The following is a 27,938-nucleotide window of genomic DNA, read 5'->3' on the forward strand; positions in this document are numbered from 1 at the left end:
TTATTTGGGTAGCACACATATTCTGAATGCCTTCGGCAGAATTCAAATGAGCCATTTTAATCTAGATTAATCTAGATTAATTCCAAGAATACAGTGAGATTAATCTAGATTAAAAAAATTAATCTATGCCCACCACTAATTAAAAGCTTAGTTGAATGCTCAAGTCTTATTGGTCAATATGGAAATTCCAGAAGTCAGCTCATTTTCGCTAAAATACTGCTGCTGCTAAGGAGAACAGACCATTGCTAAGGAGGATCAAAGGACAGCGGGAAGTCATATCAATCAGCAGAAAGTAGTAGTACTTGTTCATTTAAAGTCAGCTTTGGACAACAAACATTAGTTTCCTCCATCAGAAAAACAACATGGAATACTTTATGAATATCTACTTTTATATTTGTGAGAGCATGAGACTGTGGATTCATGATTGCTAAACTGTCCCCAGTAAAGAAAAGTAAAAAGAGAATTAGAGAGTGCTGGGCATCAGGGAAATCAACAGAAGAAGACAGAAGGGAAGTAAACGGTAACAGGGACACGGTATGGGCTCGGGTTCATGGAAAAGCAAATGTGAACAGACTTGGACAGTTACAGAAAACCTCGATCAGTGCCGCCGTCATTTTACAGTAAACTACGTTGCTGTTACTGCAGTTCTAGCTCTTGGTACACAATGGAATAAACTAACAGATTCCTTCTTGAACTCCTTATGGAGGTACTTTTTACTTTTCTTGGAGCTGACCAACGACTGATCTCATATCTGATGTAAATCGGAGATAAGTCCATTCTTGTTAAACAATGCAGGAAATCTTCCTGAAAGGCTCCCGCATCACAGGGATCTCTCTTCGAACTGTATTTAACGATATTCAGGGGGCTGTTTTGTTGTTACCCAGCAACCAGGCAGCAGCAGGTTGTTCTCCGTTGGGCTGGAGGACTAATCAATGATGGTACATCGCAGGAAGCAACAAAAACACAGAGCCCCAGGACAGGCTGTTGAAAAATATATAGAAGCTACATTTATCCTGTCAATCAAAGGAATAAATGAAAGAGCCAGTAAGAAAAGAGGAAAAAATCAATGTGACCATCAGCAGAGGAGGTCAGGTCTACATCATAGAGCAGGAGTCATTATGATGACCATTATTCATCCGTAAGATGACGGGCTGTCTCAGGAGAGTCCCCCTGTCCAACAGATTGATTTCTGCTGAAGACTCATGCTGCAGACTCTTTGAGTTAAATGTCCTTACAGACCAGCAGGAGCCAAACTGGGAGATTCAGGCAGAAAAACACACCTCTTTCACTATCAAGGGGAACTTGATCTTTGGAACCCCTGGTCTTTATCAGCTCTCCTCTAATGCAGGAACATAGTGTAATATCTGTCAGCTTGTGTTAACATTCTGGCAAATTGGCACCAAGACAAATGCTGAATAAGGTATGAGCAGTTTCTCTCTGAAATGCACTCATGACTACAGACAAGATGACCAGACCTTTTTGGACTTCAGAGATTTTTCTTAAGAGAATGTACATGAGATACAATGTAATATGTATCTCATGTATTTTTTTTAATGATTTCCAATGTTATTTATAGGCTTTTATTTCCCATGGACTTAAGAGAACTACTTCCTCAGAAAGTGTATGTCACACTGATCTATAAATATGTATAACATGTTTTGTTTTTTTACAATTTCCAAGGTATTTATTGCCATGGAGTTAAGGGAGAACAGTTTCCTCAGAAAGTGCATGTCACAAAAATCCTAATTATATGTATATCATGTCTTTTCCTATGATTTCCAAGCAGATTCATGGTCATTCATTTGACGTTCAGAGAGAAGAATTTCCTCTGAACATTTGTGACCTGCTCTATCATTTTCAGTCACATTGACCCTGAAACACATTTTGAGTTTGATACACTGTTGGAAAGATGAGATTCTTAGCTTTCTAATGATATCAATATTGTTTTTGTCCTCCAAATATTAAGCAAAATACATCACTTTACATAATGAATGTCATCGAACCATGATTTTGAGAAAAAGGCCTTCAAAGTTTGCAGTACTTTCTTAGGTATTTATTCAAATGAACCATACCATAAAACGAATTCATCTAGAGCTGTTTGCACAAAAACACACACACACACACACACACACACACACACACACACACACACACACACACACACACACACACACACACACACACACACACACACACACACACACACACACACACACACACACACACACACACACACACACACACACACACACACACACACACACACACACACACACACACACACACACACACACACACACACACACACACACACAATATACTGTTCTCTTGTTGTCACTTTCATACATCAATACATGGAACAAAGGCACTCACATACACATGCACGCCGTACCAACGTGCACTCCCGTACACTCCCGAACTCACGTGCACGTTCATCAATTTATGTATGTATTTTGGTCATGTTTGAGCACATGCTTATGCGCACACATCTATTCCCATGTACATGGCCATGTGCACACCCAGACCACATGCACACCCGTACTCACGTGCACGCCCGTACTCACGTGCACACCCATACCCCCGTGCAGAATCATCAATATACAATTTTTATGAAAAACACTATGAATAAATACTTAAATGAACTGATTGCATGTTAACCTCTAACAACATTAGAATCATTTGGCACAAAAGCTAATTTAGAGAAAGAAGCAAGCAACAGAACAGATAAATATACTACACAATATAAAAATAGCAAACAATCAACAGAGTAGCTAACAGTACTTAAAACCAATTTGAAATATATATTTACAGCATTTATAGAAGAATTACATAGTGTTGATGTATTATGCACTCTCACTCATTAAGGATGAGGTGTTAAGGGTTTGGGGCAGGTGATGTCTTTGGTTTCCTCAGTGCAGAACTCTCTGATCTTCTCAAAAAGATACCACTGCCGTTTTTCATCAAGCCCAGGGGGAGTCAGTTCAGTGGGACGTGCCTCCTGGTCAGTAAAGCACCCTGTGCGTAGCAGCTTGAAGGATTCTTCTTCTTTACGTTCAAACTCCTTGGCGTAGACCACTCCAGGCTCGGCACTGGTGAAGCGTAGGTGATGGTACCTCTTGATACCTGGAAGCGGTCTGAAGCTGGGGGCAAGGAAGTTGTGCCAGTCGTCTGTTTTGACGAAGGTCTCCCCTGACTCATTGCCAACCAGCTGGGGGATGTTGACTCCAGTGACGGTACTGGACCTGACAGCCTGGCTGATGTCCTTCAGGCAGGACACTGGTGTGCGGCGGAACTGCTGCTTAAACAGGCCAAAGCACCAGTCAGGTGCAAATTTGGTGTGGCCAGCAATAAGAAAGTTGAGGGAGATATCTTCATGGAGTCCCACCATGCACCGCCAAGCAAGGTACCAGAGGAGGTATCTGTTTTTGTTCTGACCAGAGCAGTTGTCACAGTGCAGGTGAACATGTTTCTCCCCAAGCCCATACTGAGAGAAGAAGTGGTGGAGGTAGGCAATGACAGCATTGGAACCCTTGCTGCTGCAATGAGCCTCATCTATGAGGTAGTTTACCTGCTGAGGAACACCTTCACAGCAGACACCAAACAGTCCACACTTCCTGGGAACCATAAAGTAAATGGGCCCGGGCTGGAGAGGGTCACTGGGGTAGTGAACCTGTAACACCAGACCAACAGATGAATTAACTAATGAGTGATCTATACTCTAATTCTAAAAATGTGTGAATATTCATATTGTTACATTCCAAACATTCTGGATTATCACAGCATTCATCACATTCACACACCTCACCTGCTGTGCATAGTCAAAGCTGTAGTGGATGGTGATGTCTCTGCTACAGGGTTGGTTGGGTCCTAATTTGACACCCAGCTCTCTAGCTGTTTCTTTACAGCTGGCGACCATTTCCTGGTAAGCCTGACGCTCCACCCCCACGGTGCGGAGGTGTTCTTCCTGCTTCCTGAGCTTCGCTGACTTGACACAGTCGGGAAAGTTGGAGCTGCGGTAGATGGCAATGTTGTTTTTCTGACAGAACCAACATAGGTCTGTCATCGGCCTCCCAATAATGACACTGGGAGTCAGCTCCTTCCACAGCTTCCTAAATGTGCTGTTGCCAGCAGCACGGTGACCTGGAAAGGTGATTAAAGACAAAGATAGCATTGTTAGATTACTCATCATTAGTTTTCCATTGAGGTTTCCTCGTGTAAAAAAACCCCCAAAAAACAAGATTAAAATATAAGAAAATACCCACCCTTCTCCTGCATCTGAACCTTGTATTTCCGCCACACAGAGGACTTGGTCTCAGTTGTTGGTAGAACACTGATGTCCGTCCTCTTAAACCCTGGAATCCGTCCAGGAAGTGGCATGGCAAAGACATCTGCAAAGTTGGTAATGAACCGTACAATTCGCTGGATGTCTTCAAAGGACAACACCCTTTTGGTCACCACACGACCACCACGTCTTATCCTTGAGGCCAAGCCATGTTCCTTGAAGAACTTGATGATACCTGTCAGCTTGTCTTGAGAAATTCTGGAATGGTTTAAAACATCAGTCTTTGATTGTTTTTTATGGCTTTATTTAATGTATGCATTGTAGTATATACATTGTCGTTGTATTTTTTCATTATGTAAAAGCATGTATATATATATATATTTATTTATTTATGTATTACTATTGCTGTAAATTCTGCTTCTATTCAGTTATTGTCAAACTCAGTTCAACTCATGCATGGCTTATTACCACTTCATTTGAAAATAGTAACACTACCAAAAGTGAAGTAGCCTTTTCAAAATCAAACTCACCCATGTAGAAACTTGAAAGTCTCCCGGCAGATTTTGTGCCCATCTAAGAAATAGGACGTTCTCTGCTGTTTCCGCTCCTTTTGGTGTCCTCTCTTTGCACAAGCGGTCTCTTTGGAGAGGTTTATGTTGGAGCTTATCTTTCCAAGTAGCACCAAATGCTTTTCACCTGGAAAATCATATAACATTACATAATGTGTTGTGTCAATCACTCATCACACACAACTTAAATCTTTAACGTGTAACAGAACACACAGGCCCACCCCCCACACATTGCCTATAGTATTATGTTAAACACACTCCCATACACACATATTCTATCTATTATAAAGGGTAATAATAAGTACAGGCTAGTCTGGCAGTGACTCCAGAGTAAACTGCTCTCACATGAGATAATACATTTGTAGCTGCCTATCTCTGCACATCTTTAGATAATTAGGCTGGGGCCACATGTGATTTAAGGGGTAGCCAAAAAAATATGTCTCCCCATGTGGATAAAATGTAGGGTTGAAACATTTATGAAAATGTTCACCACAATAATTTTTCAATGAGTATTAGCCAACTTTAAGTTGTAGGTGGTTATGTGAGCATTATTTTAATTGTTGTTATGTTTTTAACACTAACCCATACTCACACACACATCGTTACCACAGTCAAAGGTATTTAAATAATATAACGTTATAACGTTACTTACCATTAGTCATTTCATTCATTTGGTCTCGTCTCTTGACCATCTCCTCAGGGGTGTAACGGGTGTAACAGGGAACTCCATCATTAAATGTACAGCTACACCTGTAGTCATGGGCCCTCTCAATCTCTTGAGCGCTGTCCTCGCTCACATAATGCCGTACGGACTGAAGTGTCTCAGCCACCGGGTCGTTCAGCAGTGGTTGTTCCTCTGTGGTGTCCTCATCCTCTTCAGCATCCGTGGTCTGAGGGCTGCTGTCAGTGTCAGGGCTGTCTGACTCTAAATCGGAGCCGGATAACGGGGAAACTTCAACCGGTGCCGTCAAAAAGTAATCAGTGATCAGCTGAACCCATTGCTCATCAGAGGCTGTCCCTCTCACAATGTTGGAGTTCAACAGTCTTGCGATTTGATCTTCTCTTGAATCCATCGATCTGATTAGCGGCTAATAAATTGTCAAAGTACGGAGGAAAAATATTTTCGTTTTACTGGGTGAAGGTCGCGAGGAATAATGTTGGTTTATATAGTGTGTGTGTGTGTGTGTTTGTGTATTTTGCGTTTGTGTGTATTGTGTTGGTTTCCCGGGGAAAACCCTCACAAGAAACACCGGCTGTTGTTATGCCAGCTGTGACGTTACGTTACTCCGTTCTCCGCTCGTAATGATGCCTTTACAAGCTTCAAAGTTGTATTTATCATCTGAATTTGGCAAAACAAGTTTAATATTCTGAAAGCCAAGACTTTGTTTATTTGAAATCAGATGAAAATAAACTATCACGGACTCTGCCGTGTTATTTATGATTACTATACGCTTTTCCTTCATAATGTCAGCCGGAGGGAGGGGGGGCAGCGCTGCGGAAGAGCAGCGTGAGAGCTGTCATCTTCCCATTACAAGCTTCAAACATGTATTTATCGTTTGATTTTGGAAATAAAAGTTTCAGATTCTGAAAGCCAAGACGTTGTTTATTTGAAATCAAACAAAACACCAAAACCCCGAAAAACTAGTTTTTTACTCAAATCCACGTTTATTTTGAAATGAGCCGTTGCGACTTCCGACTGATTTCGATAGAGCGGGTCACATTTTAAGTCAAACTCAATGTTAATTTATGCACTTCCTGTCTTTGTGTCAGAGTTCCCGTTAGCCGGTAATTACTAGACTATGACCGGTAAAATATGCTGAAGACCGGCAAATCTAAATCTCTCCGGTCAAAATCATTTCCCCTTAGCGCAATACCGCATCAGTTGCGCCACTTATGTGACAGACAAGAATAGTATGTGACAGACAAGAATAGTCAATTCTAATGTCTAACACTAAATGTGGAGAAAGAGATGTCCTGTATGGGTTGATTGTGAGTTGATCTGTTGGTAATGCCTCTGGTGGGCATGTAAACAAATGCATAATGCTGCACTATACTTTGCGGCCTCACCCGGTTGCATAGCGACGCTTATTGTTTAGGTGTCTTTTAATAAGCAGGTAGTCCTTTCATTAGCTAGAACTAGCTAGATTGATATGGACATAAACGCGAGTAAAGTCTAATCTGACGGGAGAGAGAGATCAGCTGCTGCTGACGAGTCGACACGCAGCTCTGCATGATCACATGCAGCGGTGAGCGGACAAAACACACACTTCAGGTTAGAAAATCACGCTTAGCTATTTTAATTACCTCTCAAACTACCTAAACTAGTTATAGATATGCTAAGTTTTACTGTCGGGTCACTCATTACTGGATACGCGAGCTGCATGATACTGACGGGCTGTCAGGAGAAGGAGAGAGTGCTCCGTTTATCCCATGTTATTACAAATTACTCTACACTGTTGAATAATGTAGTTAATCTACTATAATTAGTTTGTTTAATATCGAATCATATCAATTGGTTTTAACGCTCAATAAATAACAAAGAAGACCTTTGACCGGCACTTTTCTAATTTTGTCCGGAAGATTTCAACTTTAACGGACATGTTGACCGGCAAAGAAATCTTCGAACGGAACTCTGCTTTGTGCATCAGATTTCACAGATGTTGACATCAATAGCAGCAATCATCCTCAAGTGTTTTAAAGTACCATCAACACGCTTTTGCAATTGTTGACCGGTTTAAACTATTTAATATCTTACTTCCTGTTCTGTTACATTCACGCAGTATCTTTGCCTCACGTTATAACCAAGATACATTTTTTATGCAAATATATCTGTTTTATATCTGAATATCGTGTTGTTTTTGGACTGAACAAAACCAAAACATTTAAAAATGTTCCTATGAGGCTTGAGGAAATTGAATTAACATTTTTCAAAATGTTTGGCCTTTGAATTTGTTAAAACGATCGAATTATTCTAAATCCACAAACTAATTGATTATGAAAGTATCATTAGTTACAGTCCTACACCAAACCTTTTTTTTTTATTACATGACCAACAACAAAAAAGGAAGACATCTTAAAAAACAAAAAAAACACATGAAGGTAAGGACTAAAGGTTGTTGTTTTACGACAGTGAAACCAAGACAACCTAATCTGACTGTTGCACTTCCTGGAGTCAAAACACACTCTGTTGTGCACATCCTACTGTGCAGTGAAACACTCCACAACACCCAAGAGCCTGTTCCAGCCCTGAGCGGTGAGACAGCACATTACTCAGCCTCAGATGACTGTTGTTGTTGGAGCATCTTGTGACCGAGAGGCAGAGAGGGGGAAAAGCCTCACAGTCTGCTGTTTGTTGGACAATGTAACACCAAACATTCCTGTTTTTTTTTATGACAAATAACCGTTCGGGCTGTCATAGAGCGTGGCAGAAAACACAAGCTGCCATTCATGTGGATGGATGGGAGGAGGCGTATCTAACTGGCCAATCAGAGATCAGCTGAGTGTGACAGGGTCTTATTCAGGGGAGGAATGTGATGAAGGAGGCGATAACGGACACATTTTTCTCTGTGGTCAGTAAGAGGATCTACAGCACCGTAGACATGATGACATGTCAGAGTCCTGCAGGTACCTGACAGAATGATTCAAAGAGCATAAAATTGTTTCGGCAATACAAATAACAAGTCCCAGGCTCCTCTAACAATGCAAAATAAAGTATAATACAAATAAAAACTTGAAATGTAATACTGCAAAAAGCATTACAGTGCAAGTAAAACGCAGGAATAGGTAAATAACTACAAATTATGATGTGTCCCCTTAATGGGGCAATAATCCCTCATTCCTGGACAATTTGAACTTTTGCCCTCAACTATTTCTGACACTAACCTCACCTGCCACAACTTTTTACAGTGCTTCAGCTCCAGATTTTACTACAACATAAATATGTTTTCAAGGCCAGAAACACTTTTATCGAGAACCACTAACATGTATTTTCCTACCAATACACATCAGGAACAATTGACTGCTCACTGTCTTGTTCAAGGTCAAACTTTTGTTTAGACGTAGCATAATGTCTACCTTTAAAGCTGAAAGCCGAACTCATCAGATCGTCATAAAAAGTCACATGACAAAATGCTCTATGTGCAACCACATACACACTCTCACGTGCCCTTTTTTTCCTAGTGAACTTTGAAATGAAAAGCCACTTCAGTTTCTTTAAGCACATGATCTCACAGCGCCGCGGCTCAAGGATCTGAACTGTGAAAAACACGACCCCAGGTCACAGATCAAACCTCCAGATCTGAAGTTAAAACGACTTTCAGAGTATAAAATAAACTTTATACAAAAGTAGTTTCCCCCCCCAAACAACAGAGGAGCAAGCAGGTCCCTGCTCCTTTCTGATGTGTTTTATGTATTAACAGATTGTCCCAGTTTTGGAGCATCTGGGCTGTGGCAGCAGAGTGTGTGTGTTTCTGTGATGAACGGCTGGTGCTGATTGTGTGCAGTCACCATGGAACAACAGAGAGCCATGCCCAGCTCTACAACACAAACATTGCATACCAACAAGCCCAGTACACACACACCGGAAATCAGGACCAACAGGATTCAGACCTGGCGGATGGACACTATGTGTGGGTGAGTGTGTGTGTTGCAGAGTTCCCTGTTGGCTGGGCTCCGGGTTGAAAGCCCGACATCACACTGACAGGAAAACAGGAAACAAACCAGCAGGGACTCTGTGCAGCGTCTGCAGTCTGAGCAGGAACCAGGACTGAGTGTCAGCAGGGATTCCCCACAAAACTATCACACATCCTGACTCATCTGTCCCTTGACCTGCCAAGGTGATGTTTAAAAAAACAAAAACGGAAACCATGGCAGCACTGCTTAAACAATCAAATACATTTGTTTTTTTATTTGAAAATAATCTACTTCTGACATGGGAGGATCCACTTTTCGTTGATATGCGTCTGGTCAGCAATGCAATGCTGATACTTAACGCTATGACGGCCTTCATTTCAAAGCCAATTAATTTATAGTGCGCATTATTATTATTCAGCGTGAATGGACATTCCTTGACATTCCCTCCACACAATACGAACAGGGATGCATTTTAAGATGCTAAATGGTCGTCTATTTTAACTTTAATTTCAGGAACAACACTTAGGAGACACAGTGTCCTTCGAAAGAAAATCAGTTACAAGCAGGAGCAGTTAGAAATAGCTAGAAGTGCATTGGGTTAAGTGTAACTATAAATTGGTAGTGCCATCAGTACACTGAATTTTGCACATGATGCAGGTGAAATCTGTGGGTATGTATAGGTGTAATCAAACTAGCAACTCTTGTATCAGTTAATCTGTACTGACACTGCCACATGCTTCTCTGATTAATGACTGGCAGTGGGTTTACAATGTCATGTATTTGAATGTGTTTCATTTGATGCAATTTAACATAGATCTTAAGGCCCGGACACACCAAGCTGACACCAAAGAACTAACACAGACGGACCCCGACTGTTGCGTCGCCTCGCGCCTCTGCGTTTTGGCAATGTGTCGCACTGGAACACAACGCGAAGACTTCAGCCGACGGCCAAGTTGCACGTACGAACTGTGCATGCGTGAGTGGCAATAACTCTCCTTACCAGCAGGTGGCGGTAGTGTGTATTCGTGATTCAAAAGAGGCAACAACCGGAAGACGGACTGCGTGATACACCAAGAGAAGGAGAACAGACTGTGTGATATAAACAAACAACAAATAGCGTGTGTGTTCCATTTTCACTCTACAACGAGAAGCTCATGGGGCTTTCCCGAACCTGTGTCGAGAGCTGGAGTTAAAGTGGACCTATCATGCTATATTTGAAACATATATTGTGGGGCCATACCTATATAAAACATGTCTGTGAAGTTTTTTTTTTCAAAATACCAAACAGATCATGCATTTAGCAATGCCTCATTTCGCTCTATTTTTCTTTTCCAGCCCTGTTTTTGCAAGGGCTGATTCTGCTTTTGTGGCAGACTACAGCCCCACTTATGCTGTGTTCACACAGAACGCGATGCAATGTTTGGGGGCGGCGCGATTACATGTAAAGTCAATGCAGAGACGCGGACAGACGCAAATTCGCTCCGACGGCGAGCATGAAGCGGTGAACGCGGCGCGAATCACGCGATTGAGGCAATTGAACGGTGCCGCGTCAAACGCAAGAGTTCAATTTTTTCAACTCCAGCGTCAAATTCACGTGACCTGTTCTCGCGGAAGCCAATCTGTTCAGAAACTGGACAAAAGTTACAAACCACAGAATGTCTGTGTCATGGCGAATACAGTCGCTGGTTTATTTATGTCTGTAGGCCGTTGTTATGAGTGTGGAATGAGCATATGCAACGTTAGCTTAGCCTGGTGGACCCGATCTTCATTCAGAAAACAAGCATTTTAAAAAGGTTTTTCGCCTTCCGTCTTGTCTGCTGACTTGTCAAGCATTAATTCATGGTTTTTACTAGGGTATTAGTATGTTGTTACTTGGGCATCATTCAGAGACGTGCTTTACAATTTAATCATGGTAAAATATGTTCATTTTGTTGTAGTTGTAGCTCCCAAGCCAGCGCGTCTTGTTTGAATGATGTGAGTAAACACAGCTCGCAGCCGCGGTGAAACTTGAGCGTTTAGAGCAGGGGTGGGGAACCTTTTTCCTCTCAAGGGCCATTTCAATTTTTACAACATCCTTCGAGGGCCGTACAAATTATTGAACTCAACGTCTGCTTAAAAAACTCATATCACAGCCCATTCATTTCGCGTTTCTTTCATGCTGTGCAAAGAAAAAGCAACCTCTTAATCCAGATATTTGACCATGACCCGAGCATTCATGCACCGTGGAATGACCACCAAAACAGAAAGATATGGACACAAGATGTGTGCAAATGTATTTAGTTTCATATCAATGTGGACATGATTTAAGTGTGTGGGGGGGCGAATCTAACCTCATCTAGGGGGGTTTGGGGGCATGCACCACCAGGAAGATTTGTTTTAAATGTTGAAGTTAAAAGCATCAATCTGGTGCACTTTGAGAGCAACATGAAGAGATCTATGGATACATCTCTCAACACCCATATGAAACAGAACTGTAAACAGATTTTTTTCTTTATGGATATTTTACAAATCACTTCCCTTTTTAACTGTATTCTTGTTTATTAATAACAACTTTTTTTTACTGTCATATTAGTATTGTATACCTGTTTACTTTATTCTCTTATTTTTAAATCACTACACACTATGAATATGGAAATAAATATACTATGTGCTATCAGTGGTTACAAAATGATGGTGTATGTAACTGGTGGCCTGTACAGCGTGGTGTGGTACAGCGTGCTCATGTTTACTGAAGTTTTTTTTTCATTACAATTTGATTATTTCTAAAAATGTTAGTAGGGCACCAACATAATAAGATACTTTGCCAATATCTTGGAAAAATATTCATATTGGAATATTTTGACCCTAGTGCCTCTGAATACCGGTCAACTGTGCAGCATTGAACCATCAATCAAACCGGGATTATAAGATGATTTTAAATTGCAGTGTGACACAAGTCAGAATTAGTACAAACAAAAAACTAGGAAGTAGTGTTTAATATATCTTCATATGATCTTTAACCAATGAACTTGCACTTTAATTGTTTAAAAAGGGTATTTAAAAAGGTGAAAAAGATACCAGTGTTGGACTAAAAAGTGACAAAGATACACATATTCACACACATAAACAACACCTGTTGGCTGTGTTTAGAAGAGGGAAGTGAAATCCTGATGGTTGCCAACACAACATGAGGAAACCATCAAGCCTGCACTTCCTTTTGGCCCTCCATCTGCTCACTTCCTCCTCTGACCGAAACCTTTGTCTGAATATCTCTGAGAGGGTACAAATCACCAACACACACTCTTTACATAAAATCGTAGATCATTGAACCCCTGACTGAAAGTAAATGTACCATGGTGGTTCTGCTGTTGTCCCTTTATTGTCTCCGATTATAGATTGTAAATAATGTTTGACAATCAATTAGCTGGATTGAGAAAACCTTTTCGTCAGATTCTGAACTAGCTTTCCAGAATATTAACTATATAACAAAATATTGATACAATTCAGAATAATGTGATATGGACTTAATCCTAATGATGGCTTCATTTGTGATAACATTTTTATTTTAATATCCAATCCCTTTTCTTTTTTTTTTAAATCCTTATATACTACAATTAGGACAAAGACATAACCCAATGCACCAATGGTTTGTTTACACAGAACAAGCCATGGTAAACATTGTAAAATACTTTGGATGCTGATTTCATGAACAATCTGTTAATCCAACTCTTTCCAAGGCCAGTCGGAACAAGATCGGGAAAAAATATAAGTTCGATTAAAAAAAAACACAAGTTCGATTATTTGCTCTTCTTTAAATTAAGATATACACCTAGTAAATATAACTGATGCTATTATAGCATCTACACTAACCTCTTTAGGAGCCGCATGCCATTGTTTTTTTATTCTTTCAACGCACCTAAATCACACCTTTAGCTACAAACAAGTCCATTGAAGCCTGACAAGTTACATTTTTGTGTGATACGTCATTCTGCCTTGTCATTTTGCAAGAATCCAGCTGCCATGCAAGGTTACTACAGACAGTATTCTTCAGCTGCTAGTTACCTTGAGCTACATACAGTTTGTGATGAGAGTGAGACGTCAGCCATCATTTCATTATTAGATCACAGATAAAGTAACTTCCAAAGATAAAGCTAATTTAAATAAAACATTAATGGCTACCGCATAAACACACAGTTATGGCAAATTGAGATGCTGTATTTCAAAAAATGTTCGTTCAGCGTGTTTCAGTTCAGCAGGCCTATCAGTAAAAGCCTCTCTGCTCTGATACTCTCTCTTTCCTGCAGCATCGCTCTCTTTATTCTCTCATCTTTATCAGTTGTTAACATGCTGCAGAGGGATGCCAAGTAAGCTGCCAGCTTTGAACACACACACACACACACACACACACACACACACACACACACACACACACACACACACACACACACACACACACACACACACACACACACACACACACACACACACACACACACACACACACACACACACACACACACACACACACACACACACACACACACACACACACACACACACACACACACACACACACACACACACACACACACACACACACACACACACACACACACACACACACACACACACACACACACACACACAGGTCTGAATTAAACAGCTGCTCAGTCCTGGAGCTGACTTAGTTTGCTGCAGTCTGTTTAATGAATAATATATAAGGTTTGACATTAAAAGGTCCCATGTCATGGCCATTTCTACTGATCATATTTCTATTGTTGAGGTCTACTAAAATAGACTTACATTGTGCAATTTTCCAAAATCACATTGGTTTCTCACACAGCATCTCTGTATAGTATATGTATTCACTCTTTCCTAAACGGCTTGTTGGAGCTCCTGCCCCCCCCCCCCCCCCTCCCTATGAGCCCAGTGTGCTCCGATTGGTTGGGACGTTGCGAGGCTCGTTGCTTCTTCTTGCCGCTGCTGCGAGGAGCGGACAGATTTCTGGGTCGGCGTGCGTTGAAGCTTCAACGCTTCTGCCCATTCACTTTGAATTGGGTGACGTCACGTTTCGCTGAACTGCATTGTGGGAGCGAAGCGTAGCTTCAAAAGCGTTGCTCGCTGCAAAGGTTGAGCAATGTTCAACTTTTGAAGCTTCGGCGGAAGCGTCAGCCAATCCAATCATATGCCAGTACAAGCTCTAGCTAGCCAATCAAACCGCGTGCTTGTGTGTCCGGGGGGGGTTTATTTGATTGGCTGTTGGTCGAGTTTCAGTTTCAGTTTTAAAAAGCGGGTAGTGACACATTTTAAACCAACACATATTACTGCGATGTAAAACATGCAATTTGTATTCATTGTTCATCTAACAAAGGTAGGCTACGTCAAAAAGTGCATAAAAACACAACAAATTAGCATTCATTTAACAGAATCTGAAAAAAAGTGCACAGTTGTAGCATTACATTTGTTTGCTTTAGAAGTCAAATATTGAGGTTACTTTTTTTTTAACCAGGCACATCACAAAGTGCATTTACTGAATACAATAATAGCAGTCTTAATAAATGTCCTCACATACAAAAAAAACAGCTAAAGAGCTCCAATGTAACGCAAAGAGGTAGTACTGTAGCAATACTATTTTCACTTTTCAAGTAATAACAAACGTTTTGGTCACATTTGACCCAGACACATTACAAAGTGCATTTAAATGAATACAGAAAGAACTGTCAAACCCTTCAGTGCACAAACCCATAACAAGGGATACGGGTAACTAACATATGAATGAATACTACACTACACATCTACTATAGTAAATTAGGTGCTTACTATCCCCTCATTTGTGATTTGTCATCGCTGATTTTCTCAGTGGGAGAAGGGACATTTTTTGTTTTGAACAAGAGCAGTGATTTTTGGCTCATAGGATGTCAATGCAATCCTATGACATTGGTGAAGAGTGCTGTCAGTCAGGGAGCAGCGAGTGCTACTTTTGATTGAGTTTATGTGTGAAAAGCTTGATTCAAATGTGTATGTTGATCCAAACATACTGAGCAGACAGATCGATACTTTCTGAACGTTAGGGAACTGCTGTTTTTCGACATCACTCCAAAACTTCGCTGGCCCGTTGCATGTCAATAAGTTCCAGTGTATATTTCCCCTTGTCGATGCAGGGGACCACTTCCTTTGCTCTGGTTGATACGTCCCCCTCTATTGCAACAGTGAAGGGGTCTCTGGCAAAGCCCATCACCTCTGTCTGTGGGCAGAGCAAGTCTATCCAATCGACCGGCAAAGTTCTCTTTCAACCTCGCAATGAAATCTGTCATTACATCCGTGATTTGTGCCGGAGATGTGATGTGTTTGGGGAGCGTCGGAAAATGCAGCATCCGACCCGTGCTCAAGTCGGTCGCGAAAAGGTCCAGCTTGACTTGGATCTGCTCCACAAGATCAATGACCGTTTTGTCTCTGTTTACGCTTCAGAGTTGAGAGAGACATGTTTTAGAGTTGCTATCATAGGACCACCGTTACTAGCACCAGTAGATGCACTTTCAAAAAACGTGCTGCGTTGTGGTTTGGTGGTTTCTATGCAACCGTATGCAACGCGGAGTGTTGCGTTCATGGTCTGTACTAGTGGAGGAATTTGGCTACGGGAGGCTGGGCCACTCGGGAGTTGGTTCTGGGCCGCATCTGGCCCGCGGGCCGCCAGTTGAATAGGCCTGTTCTAGGCTTTCATTCGTTGAGAAATCAATTGCATAGAAATATGGCGAGTTGGAAGCACATCTTTGATCAATAACAGGGTTGAAGTCTCTTTCAAAATGTTACATACAAAATACCCTGCAAAAATCATACTTGAAAATGTTATTTAACAGTCTCGTACTTCCTGTAATTTACAAGAAGAAACTATGTCATTAATTGTATTTATAGTATAATAAGAGATGGACTAACTCCAACTAAATGTTGCACCATTTGACCTATAATTATAGAAATATGGTCAAACTATGCATTTCAAAAATTTGATTTGGAATATTATAATTTGTATTTTTTACATTTTTGTTTATTTTTAATTTTGGTACCCTGATGTGAACTTGTTTTGCATTTTTTTGGAATAAATAAGGTTGAAAAGATAATTAAGTATAATGAAGGGTGATTTAAAGGTGGGGTATGTAAGTTTGAGAAACCGGCTCGAGCTACACTTTTTGTTATATTCCATGGAATGCTCTTAACATCCCGATAGCAATGAATATCTTAAGTGCTTTGACAATAAATCCATAAAAAAATGTCATCGGTGGAAGCCGTAGTACTGTAAAAAGCACGACCAATCATTTTAGCCGGCCCGGCTAAAATAACTGGATTGCCTACCTGCCTGTCAGCCTTCCGTCTGTGCACAAACGTATCTTGTGCCCTCATTGGTCATGTGCGCGTTGTGTGTGTTTGAGGAGAGGCTCTGTAAGGAAGTGGCAGATTTTTTCCGGCTGTGTATTTTCAAATTCTAGCGCACTCGAGCTGGTTTCTCCAAAATGACCTACTCCACCTTTAACTAGTGTCCGTATAAAGGTACTTCTTCACCAAAAGATAACCTGAACAAAAACCCTGTGATGAGTACAGTCGGTGAAAATCAGCAGTCTGTAGGGAAAGGAACAAGTTGTAATGGTCCTAGTTTTTTTAGTTTATCTGTTTCCCGTTTTATATTGACATCATGTCTGTTTTAAATTCCTGTCTTTTCGTGTTTTCCCACCTGTTTTGATTGTTTGTCCTGCTACTTAGTTCCACCGGTTCCCCATTAGCCCTGAAATCAAGCAAATTATGGTGAGAAGCTAAACTATCTATTAATTATGTCAATGACAGGGAGTGTGATTGTTGAAATAGGGTGTTAGCGGTTTTGCTGTTCAAAGAAGAATGACAACACTGTAGATCACTGTAGATCAGTTATTTTTTATTCATAGGCAAGTCAACGTTGTCGCAGTAAAGGTCCCAAGATAGCTCTTGGTGCAATAAAATGTTCCCTTTCAGTGTTTTACTATTATCCTGCTGCATTAATGTGTATGTTGCATGTTACTGCTGTAGATGTGTTTCCGAGCCGCTCCAACGAGAGTTACAACGAGAAAGTGACGTCATATTTACACAAGACGGATCTTTTCTAGCCATAACCGTGCTGCTTGGCTCGAGCTGTAGAATGTAGCTATTTGTATATATCACGCAGTCTGTCTTCCGGTTGCCTCTTTTGAATGACGAATACACACTACCGCCGCCTGCTGGTAAGGAGAGTTATTGCCACTCACGCATGCGCAGTTCGTAAGTGCAACTTGGCCGTCGGCTGAAGTCTTTGCGGTGCGTTCCAGTGCGACACATGGCCAAAACGCAGGAGACGTGAGGCGACACAACAGTCGTGTTCCGTCGGGACGTGTTCTTTGGTGTGAGGGGCCTTAAGAGTATCTGTCTCTGGAAGGAAACAGTAAGTTCACTTGCTGCTTCACGTTTTCTTAACTCGGATGATTCTTTGCAGCTTTACACATTTGTTGAAAAAAACTAAAGCATCCAATCAGTTTCCTTGCCGTCTCTACGTGTTACGGAGAGTAACTCCAACAGGTAGAATCGACCATTGTATTTTACTTAAAATACACGTCAAGTGCATATTCAGAAAATCGAAAAAAACGTTAAGGATTACTCAGGCTCACCACCAGATCAATTACAGACATATCAATATGTTGTGACTGAGTATCAGCTGAGAAAGCTCACAGAAAAAGAACCATTGAGCATAACATAAATACAGTGGAAAAATAAATCCAGTCGCATGTAACATTCTCCCACACACACAACGTCCCACAAACACCTTAGCTCATCAAATTCACAAAAAGCGTTAACACCTTTCTTCATCCACACACACACACACACACACACACACACACACACACACACACACACACACACACACACACACACACACACACACACACACACACACACACACACACACACACACACACACACACACACACACACACACACACACACACACACACACACACACACACACACACACACACACACACACACACACACACACACACACACACACACACACACACACACACACACACACACACACACCTTCACCTTCAGGAGGTGAGGAAAGTTATAGCGACAAGAGGGAAAAATGAAACAGCCACTTCTCGAAAATCCTCTTTTTCAAATCATCAATTTAAAGATGCATGAACACGACACACATCATTTTGTTTTATATTTTGTATTATTTGATAATCTCGATTTTACTTTTAACCAGATCATTATTTCACATATGTAGAAGGGAGGATGCATGCAGCCAGGAAACAACCGCCCCCTTACTACTAGGGGTGTAACGGTATACGTACCAAAATTATTCGGTATGGGCCCTTCGGTGTACCGAACGAATATAACATTAAATGTAAAAAAATGTGAACGTGAACAACTTTTTAGAAGTAATCTCAGGTGCTGCGTCGCAGCGTTCAGTGTAATTTGCTCACATTGGGTTCAACGCGTCATAGAGCGACCAAGTCATTTCAGTGGACGAGAGGCATACTATGAGAGCTGGTCACAGGGATGCGTTCAAATTTAGTCAGTAATTTGAGGAACTGTCGAAATGGCGAACGCAGATAAAGTTGAGCTCGAAAATCCTCCAGCATCATTGAAGTCTCCGGTTCGGGAACATTTTGGTTTCGTAGTTACGTACAAGGATGACGGACAAAGACAGGTGGACCGAACCAAAGCTGTTTGTCGGCATTATTCAACTAAAATTGGTTACGCGGCTGGCAATACATCAAACTTGCAAACTAATTTGAAAAGGCATCACCCGAACGTGAATATCACCGGTACCAAACAAAAAATTACTGAAGTGCAAACCCAACTCCCGCTAGCATTTAAGCCTCCACCACTCGCAACAAGTTTAGACCAAGCCAAAGCTATTACAAACGCCAAATATCCTTATGTTGCCATTTTAGCTAAGCGCTACCTGGCTGTATCTGCTACCTCTGTCCCTAGCGAGAGGGTGTTCTCCACAGTAGGAGACATTGTTAGTGCCAGCAGCAGATCTGCCCTTTTGGCAAGCGATATGTGGACAAGGTAATTTTTCTTAATAAAAAAAACTAGGGCTGTCAAACGATTACAAATTTTAATCAGATTAATGACAGCCTAAAAATTATTTAATCATGATTAATCACCATTCGAACTATGTCCAAAATATGCCCTTTCTTTATGTATATTGTTGTGGGAATGGAAAGATAAATGAAAGAAGGCGGATATATCCATTTAACATACAGTATGCATGTATGTTTATTATAACATTGTTCTGTGTGTCAAAATGAAAGACAGCCCACACACCTATCAATCATCAAACTGTGGGGTCTTAATTCATTACGTGTTGATTTTAATCAACACGGGGGGGGGGGGGCTAGTAGAGTACTTCATGACCACAGAGCGTGAACGTTGTGATCAGCTGTTTTAGCGCAGTTCGCAGCCGGTTGGCTTAGTTTTGGCACAATTCCGTTGTACAGACCGACGTTAACAGCAGCCCTGTCTGTGCACAAATGCTCTTTGTGACACAAGTGACGGTACGCATTTCAGATTGTTCCCGCACGTACCAGTTATGTGCACCCCTGTACTACAGCAAAAGTATTATCCGTCGGGACTTCCTGCAACAACACCACGCCCTTATCTTGATTCTGATTGGCCAGAAGAGATTATCAAAGATGTTCTATTGAGAATACGATCACTACGTGACAACAGTTTTCAAAACCGTTTCTGGTCTTCGGTATTCCCAGACAAGTGGCTACTGTAATCAATCTTACTAACTGCTGTCTGTGCAACTCTCGGCGCGAGTTGGTGGACTTTATTTAGCTTACTTTAACATCATTTTTCATGGTGGGGCAAAGCCATGTCTTGGTATGGGTGTAGCCTACCCCAGCCATACTCTGGTGCTGCCACTGGTGGGATGTATGGGGCGGGCCATTCTGCACATGCGTTAAATGCATAAAATATTTTAACGCAATTAATTCCAAAAATTAATTACCGCCGTTAACGCGATAATTTTGACAGCATTAAAAAAAAACATGAAAATACAATGACAAGCCTAATGTCAAGCTGGCTGCTTAGTTACTATTAAAGTACGGTTCAAATACAGATAATTTCAGTTCATCGAAATGCTGCACCTTAATGTTTATTTTATTATATTTTGTATTTATTTGAGTGAATATTCAGAGTTTAATAATAATTAAAAGCCCAAAACTAATAGTTTATGTTTTGCGAGTACTAGTACAGTAAAGTTCAAGTACAGATTCTTTCAGTTAGTCAAAATGCTGCACCTTAATGTTTATTTTATTATATTTTGTATTTATTTGAGTGAATACATTATTCACAGTTTAATAATAATTTTAAAAAACCCAAAAGATATTTTATATTTTGTGATCATTTTTTCTGCTGTACCGAAAACGTACCGAACCGTGACCTAAAAACCGAGGTACGCACCGAACCGAAATGTTTGTGAACCGTTACACCCCTACTTACTACATCTTTATACTCACAGCTGCATTACATTATTAATATTACTTTTTTGATTGTTTATTGAAGATGTATTAGTTTTCTCTTTTAGCTTTATGACATCCTCAAGCTTCCTGTATGCTTAGCAGTCTGTCTGTTGGATTTGTTTCTACCTCATTTGAATGTGGTACACAAATCAGCACGTGCTGCTTGTGTCGAGCTAAAAAGAAATCCAGATGTTGGTCTAAGGACGGTAAATAACATGAACTTATGGTGTGTGTTTTTTTTTTACTTTAAAAAAGGGACATTATTATGCTAATCAGGTTTATATTTGTAGTTTATGCCTCTACTGTTCCTCTTGTGACATAAATGGGACCCTTTGAGTCTAAATTGAATCTTTGAGTTATTTAAAAAATGTAGTTACTTACTGATGCAAGCTTAACATAATTCGATTTGATAATTCGATTGATTAAATAAATACCAGAGGTGGGAGTAAGTCCTACATGTGCAAGTCATGAGCAAGTCTCAAGTCTTGACCTACAAGTATCAAGCAAGTCCCAAGTCACTGTGGTGAGAGTCAAGCAAGTCAAGTCAAGTCATTGCTCAGGTCAAGCAAGTCAAGTCAAGTCATACAAAACTCTGATGAATAAGCCCAGTTTCCGCATTTAAATCAGTTAAAAGACAGTGGTTATGAAAATGGATTCAACCCACACTATGATCTTCATTACATACACAGTTAATCATTTGAAATCTAATTTAGAACGATGACAATCATATTAGATCAATACTAACCCTAGAACTGCAGACAATATAGCTAGGACTCAATCAAAAAGTCTGTTCAAAAAGGCAGAATTCCAGGTAAGAAAATCATATATGGCATTTTCCATTACACATATTTAATTTAAATTTCTGTTAACACTAGAACCGCCAACAGCATCAGCACCTACAGATATCATTTTCAAATCATTTCATTTGTTCCTCTTCATAATTTCCTTATAAACTAAGAAGGACGATTTAAAACTCACTTAATTGGGTTAATTTTGAAATCGCTTCAGTTTATCATCATAACTGGTCGAAAAGTTCAGATTCATTTGTACAATAATTCAAGGAATGATGCACTTCTACAAACAAAAACAACATCATTAAAACAATTAAACAAACTACTAAAAGTAGATGAACTACATTATTCAAAAGTTTACAGTAACTTCTGAAAATAAACGAGGCATCTATTTTCCTCTCTCTCTCTCTCTCCCTCTGACAGCCCGTCAGTATCAGGGTTAGTCAAAATTAATCCCTTGGCGGTTGTAATGTTAATTTACCGTTTTTTCTTCTCTTTGCAATGCTTAATCGATTTGAAACCAAGTCTAACGTAGCTTAAACTTAACGTTAGCTTTCTAGCTAACACAACACATGCACGTAACTTTCTCTGTAGGTTTTTTTGTAGTGACGAATGAAGTTGGATGTTGTGGTGGTCGTGTCACTGACCTTTATGCTGCAGACCCTGCATACCGCTGTTCTCTTCTTATTAGCGTCATCGACAACATAATCCTTGAATCCAAACTTGACTATTTTTGGAGTAAAGCTAGCCGCTGCCATGTTAACTGACACTCCTGCCTTCTAGTGGGTTGTCAGGTTTGTGCGCACGGCGCTATAATCACGCAATCACGTTTTGAAAAAACTAAATGTAATATCTCAACACAAAAACAAACGCAAATATTTAATTTTAAAAAGTCAAGTCGTTTCAAGTCATCTGTCTCAAGCTTAAGTCAAGTCTCAAGTCATGAATACCAAGTCAAAATCAAGTCAAATCTTTTATCAATGTTAGTCTAGCAAGTCTCAAGTCCAAAAATATGCGAGTCAAGTCGGACTCGACTCGAGTCCCCACCTCTGTTAAATACCCTATAGGTAGGAAGACATAAATCTTTATCTGAATTTGTCTTTTTTTAAACTGTGTCGAGGAAAAAGCTGTTATTGAAAGTTCATCCTGCTGCAGAAATCTTCAATGACACACACACACACTTCGACATTCCCACCCACTTAACATCTGCCACCTACACACAAACACACATGCGTTATGTAAGTGTGTGTTAGGATGAGAGCATTCTCAGATTGACACAATCAGCAATCCTGCTGACGCCTCCATGTCATCTGTGTGGATATTTCCGTAAAAAGCAGGTGCAGGGTGAAAAATCAGCAACAAGGGGTCTCAGTGCAAAAACTGTCATGAGGATATCTGTAATCACTTCTGTTGGCTGAGAATCCAGAGACATTAGCATTTTTTTACAATTGGCCTAATTATCGTTAACAACCTGTAGCTCCAACACCGCTTCTATTATCGTCTCTATGTAGGATTCTTTGTCGTTTTGTCTTTAAATCATGTGTTTGTAGGCAGCTCAACCCACGGTTAGGTTTTTTTTCACCAGCCTGAAGCATCAGTACTGTTGCTATGGTTACCTGCACTTTAAGATACGTTGTGCAGCGCTGGACACATGTTGCACATCCCTCTGATGCATGTGAGATGACGTACAACAAAGTCTAAAGGATCGGTTTATTATTACCAGGGGGGATTTATTTTTATTTTCAGAGTTTGGTATGTTGAAAATTGTCAAATTAGAGACATTTTCAAGCACATTCAAGGCACCTTAACCAAACAATTCCACACAGATTATAATCTTTTATCACATTTACAAAAAACGAATTATGTTATTAATGTGAATTATATCATTTTTTAAGGAATGTATTCGAACTCAATCATATACCTAACATTTACAACATAACTGTTAAAAATGTAGCTGTTTTGTAACTTTCAAGACTGTTCTAACCCTGTATATTTATTCTATGTTTTATATACCTGACATTAAAGACTGCTAACCTGATTATTATGCTCATTCTCAGGTTTATATTTGTATTTTGTGCCCTACTGTGACATGTATCCATGCTATGATGTTCAAAGAAGATATTTCTTGTTCTCATACTCCCTGTGCTGCAGCACCTTTTTTCACCCTCTGTCTGAAACCAGAGCCCAGTCTGCTATGAATGTTTAGTTAAATATCTGCAACTACGTGCGCATAAACATTCATATATATTAATACATTCTACACAATCTCTAACAAATGCCATATTTCTGCCTCAGAAGGCCCCCAAAACAGTTGTGATTTCTTTTTGGACCGACCAACAGACAGAGCTATGGAGCTTCTCGTTGCAGCCAAAAACGGGTTTTTATTCCAAATGAGGCTTTCAAAATGTAAGATAACCATTTAAAAAAAGCTTAATGAATAAAACATTAGACAAGATCATATTTCAGTTGGTCTCCATTGAATTGGGGTGAACCCTTTTCTGCCAAGAGGGTAATAAAAGAAAGATAAAGGCCAACAGCTCTTTTATAAGCACATACTGTATATTGAGGAGAGCTTCCATATCTTAAATGTAGGGCTGGGCCATTCATAATTTATGTGGACTTGCATAAGAGACTAAGTGTGCGCTGCAGGATGCGGTTCACAGGCAGGGATTCCTTCTGCAGAGGGGTTTCCACATTTTAAAAAAAACCTCTGTCCACATCAGCGTAACGTCTAGTGCAGGGGTGCCCACACTTTTTTGGCTGGTGAGCTACTTTTGAAATGACCAGCTAACCGAGGTCTACCAACCAAAAATAAAATCCCAAATTGCAAGGGTTGCTGAATAACACGTTTTATTTTTACATGGGATAACTACAATAGGGCTGCAACAAACGACTAATTTGATTATCGATTAATCTATAGATTAATGAAACGATTAATCGACTATTCGGACTACTACTGTGTGCCTTGCACAATTTCTCAAACGCTCTTATTTAGCCATCAACTTTTAGATTTAGTTTGAGGTTGTTTTAGGCATGTGGAAACTAACAATGAAGACAATAAAGATGAAAACTTGATTCAAAAATACATATATTATTAAATTAACTTAACAAATTGTGAACAAAATTAACATTGCTTTTTATTTGAATTAAATAAATAATATTTCACATCAAAAGAAACAACAATGTTTTAACAAATCTTATTAAATAATCTTATGACAGAACTGGAAACAGAATAGCTGAAACTTTAACAAAATAAATAACTCAGTTACCTCTAATCATTAACCCATGTTTGTATAATGTAGTTAACTCCGTGTGTTGCTGCTAGCATACATAACACCTGACGTGGAAACGTTACTCGTGGATGGGGCCACAGAGCTACTAGAAAGATAGTCGAACCCGGTGCATTCCTCCGTCTGAATGTGGTGCACTTTTGCTAAATGTTTAGACAAATTGCTCGTGTTACCGCCCTTACATGCTAAACACTTTTGGTGACGAGCATTGTCCACCTCAAGACGGGTAACATGTAACCACACCTTGGAGCGCTTCTCTCCACCATCTCCTCCGTGTGTTGCTGCATGTAGCAGATGCGTGTGTGTAAACTGCCCCGCCCCCTTGCAAACAGACGGGGGAGAGAGAGATCTCTTCTGGATTGGAAAGATAGAAAATACACCGACCATAGACGCATTTGTTTGTCTTTTTGCATGTTAGAAACGAGTTGGCGACACTAAGACTAAGAGATAATGTTTGTGTAGCAATAATACATGACCTTTCTCTTTCTCAACTCGCTACTCGGAGGGAAGTCGCTGTCATATGCCTTGTGAACACTCCGATAATGCTTCTCCACGTTACCTTTCTTTGGCAGAGCGACGCTTGCTTTACAAATAAGGCAAATAACCTTTGAATGTGACATCACCAAAAAGATTCTCCTTCCCATTCTGTGTGGAAGTGGTATGTCTTTAGCTGTTTGCTCGTTCCCGCACTCATTTTGTTGTTTGTCTCTCCCGGCACTTGACTGATTTTGTATCGCTTTGCATTCTGGGTTAACAGACTGGAAAGCAATAGGTCGCTTTTTCTGTCAATCAAGTCAACTCCTGAATTAAGTGGCAGGGAGGCCAAGGGAGGAGGGATCAAAACCTGTTTTGTCTATTTTAACGGAGCTGGATTTTTTTTTTTTTTATGAATGACTCGCGATCTACCAGCATTGCCCCCGCGGTCGACCGGTTGACCGCGGTCGACGTACTGGGCACCTCTGGTCTAGTGTGTTTGGTCAATCCACTCAGCTGTGAACGATATCCACTCTGCTGCTATGGGAGCATGACTCTCTGTAGGTGGTGTTGACTCAGTGACGGAGGTTATCATTTACACACATCGTCCGCATTTTCATCAGAGTAGAGAGAAGCTTCTAGACTGGATTCACTTGCTAACAAGACTAGCCATGGGAAGATATACAGATTATATCACGAATATTGATCAAAAACATTAATAAGTTATTTTTTTGAATTTCTATTCGATTAATCTCATTGTTCAAAGATTGATCATTAAAAAAAGGATTTGCATCCTCTTGTGATGTAATACAAAATAACATGTATGGCTAAGGTTAAGTGATTCTAGTATTTGTATTATTCAGTTGTCATGTACTGTACCTGAATACCAAGGAGAATTCATTGAATGTGAAAATCTGCCGAGCAACAGACATGATTCTCGTCATATCTTATAATATTTTATAAAGCTACAGGATTCAATCATAGACAGAGTTTACTACGCTCAACCAATGTAAAGTACATTTTTGTCGTTTGAACTGTAAAAAAACATTTTAGATTACATATTCTGTATTTCTCAGACAGTGTTTCCGCCAGACCAGGGCAGAGAGGGCGTCCACCCAGAGAGCGGGAATTTTGACTTGAGCCATCCCTTATAGATACTGTCTTTTTACGTTAGTGAGCCGGATCATTTGGCTCGGCTCTCTTAAAGCGCCGGCTGTTTCGGCTCCCAAACGGCTCTTCATGTTACCACAGTTTACCACGGAGCCTCAGTTTCGCCGCTGCGAGGCGCAGCTCATGAGCGTGCTCCGATAAAAACTGCCCCCCCACTCATCGCGTCCAAATCGCGCACGTTCCGTGTTGTCCTGTAGCAGGCACCTTCGATGTCGGGGAAACGATCTTCAATACTCCGAAAATAATCCTACCAGACTCCTTTGCCCCTCCAACAGAGGGGTGTCCTTGTCCTTTTTCCTTTTTGTCAATTCAAGCGTTAAAAGCTCTCGATCTTCTCTCGAATTATTAATATTTTTGGACGCCCTCGGCTCGCGTTCAGGGCGTCCCGAGCTGAATAAGGGCGTCAAATGACGGCAAGACGTCCCCCTGGCGGAAACGCTGATGTCACTATTAAATTATTAATATGACCTGAAACATGAGCCAGTGTGGTGCAATGCCTCTTTTTTCATTACTTTAGTTTCTTTGCAACTTTTCAGACAGCAGTCATGTAGCAATATTTGTGTCTGAGTATGAACTGCATTATGAATATCATCATAAAACAGTTAGAAAGTCACAAACTGACTGAAGACCCGACAGCAGCAAGGGAGGAACCGATTCGATCTGTAAGTGCCACGTGGTTCAGACTCATTCTGTGGTCTACAAGTCTGAACATCTGAGATCCCATATCACAGCCTCAATGTCAGAGTAGCAGGTTGGTCTGACACATTTCAAATCCACCTCCACCAGAAACCACACGGGCGAAAACAAAGCGGTGGTAAAGCCTCGATCCAATAGTGCAAAGTAGTATGAACATTGCATTTTATAACTCCAGGATGGCAGATTTAGAGTCAAAGAGAAAGAGAATTTTATAAAGCCACCATTTTGAAAACCAACATTAGACAATCACACAGGGAGAAATCCATCATCCATGATGATCCGGCTCACTAAAAAGAGCAGGAATTCCCATCACTAATACGTGAAGAGATAGTATCTATAAAGGGACAGCTCAATTCAAAATTCAAGTCACGTGACACAACGTGACGTCACACCTCCCGCTCTCTCAGCCCTGGTCTGGCGGAAAAACTGCTTGCAACCCACAATTCAGTGCAGCCTGTTAAGACCCTGGTCATTATGTGTATTGTGTGAAGAGATTTCCTTCGAGTCTTTTA

At 40.5% G+C, this 27,938-nt stretch overlaps 2 protein-coding genes across 5 annotated transcripts in view; both read right to left on the reverse strand.

The window, feature by feature from the left end:
- The window catches only part of LOC307039986 (plasma membrane calcium-transporting ATPase 1-like), a 141,757-nt gene that overhangs the window by 103,080 nt on the left and 10,739 nt on the right, over positions 1–27,938 (reverse strand). The window lies entirely within an intron of this gene.
- Positions 3–13,949, reverse strand: LOC307038854 (uncharacterized protein). Its single transcript, XM_079680529.1, has 4 exons — positions 4,813–13,949; positions 4,263–4,540; positions 3,806–4,140; positions 3–3,670 (listed from the first exon to the last, which is right to left on the reverse strand). The coding sequence occupies exons 1-4, from the start codon at positions 4,995–4,997 to the stop codon at positions 2,861–2,863; spliced, it is 1,608 nt and encodes a 535-aa protein (XP_079536655.1). The 5' UTR covers positions 4,998–13,949; the 3' UTR covers positions 3–2,860.

This window comes from Notothenia rossii (genome assembly GCF_949606895.1).
Source record: "Notothenia rossii genome assembly, chromosome: 5".
NCBI classification, from domain to species: Eukaryota; Metazoa; Chordata; class Actinopteri; order Perciformes; family Nototheniidae; genus Notothenia; species Notothenia rossii.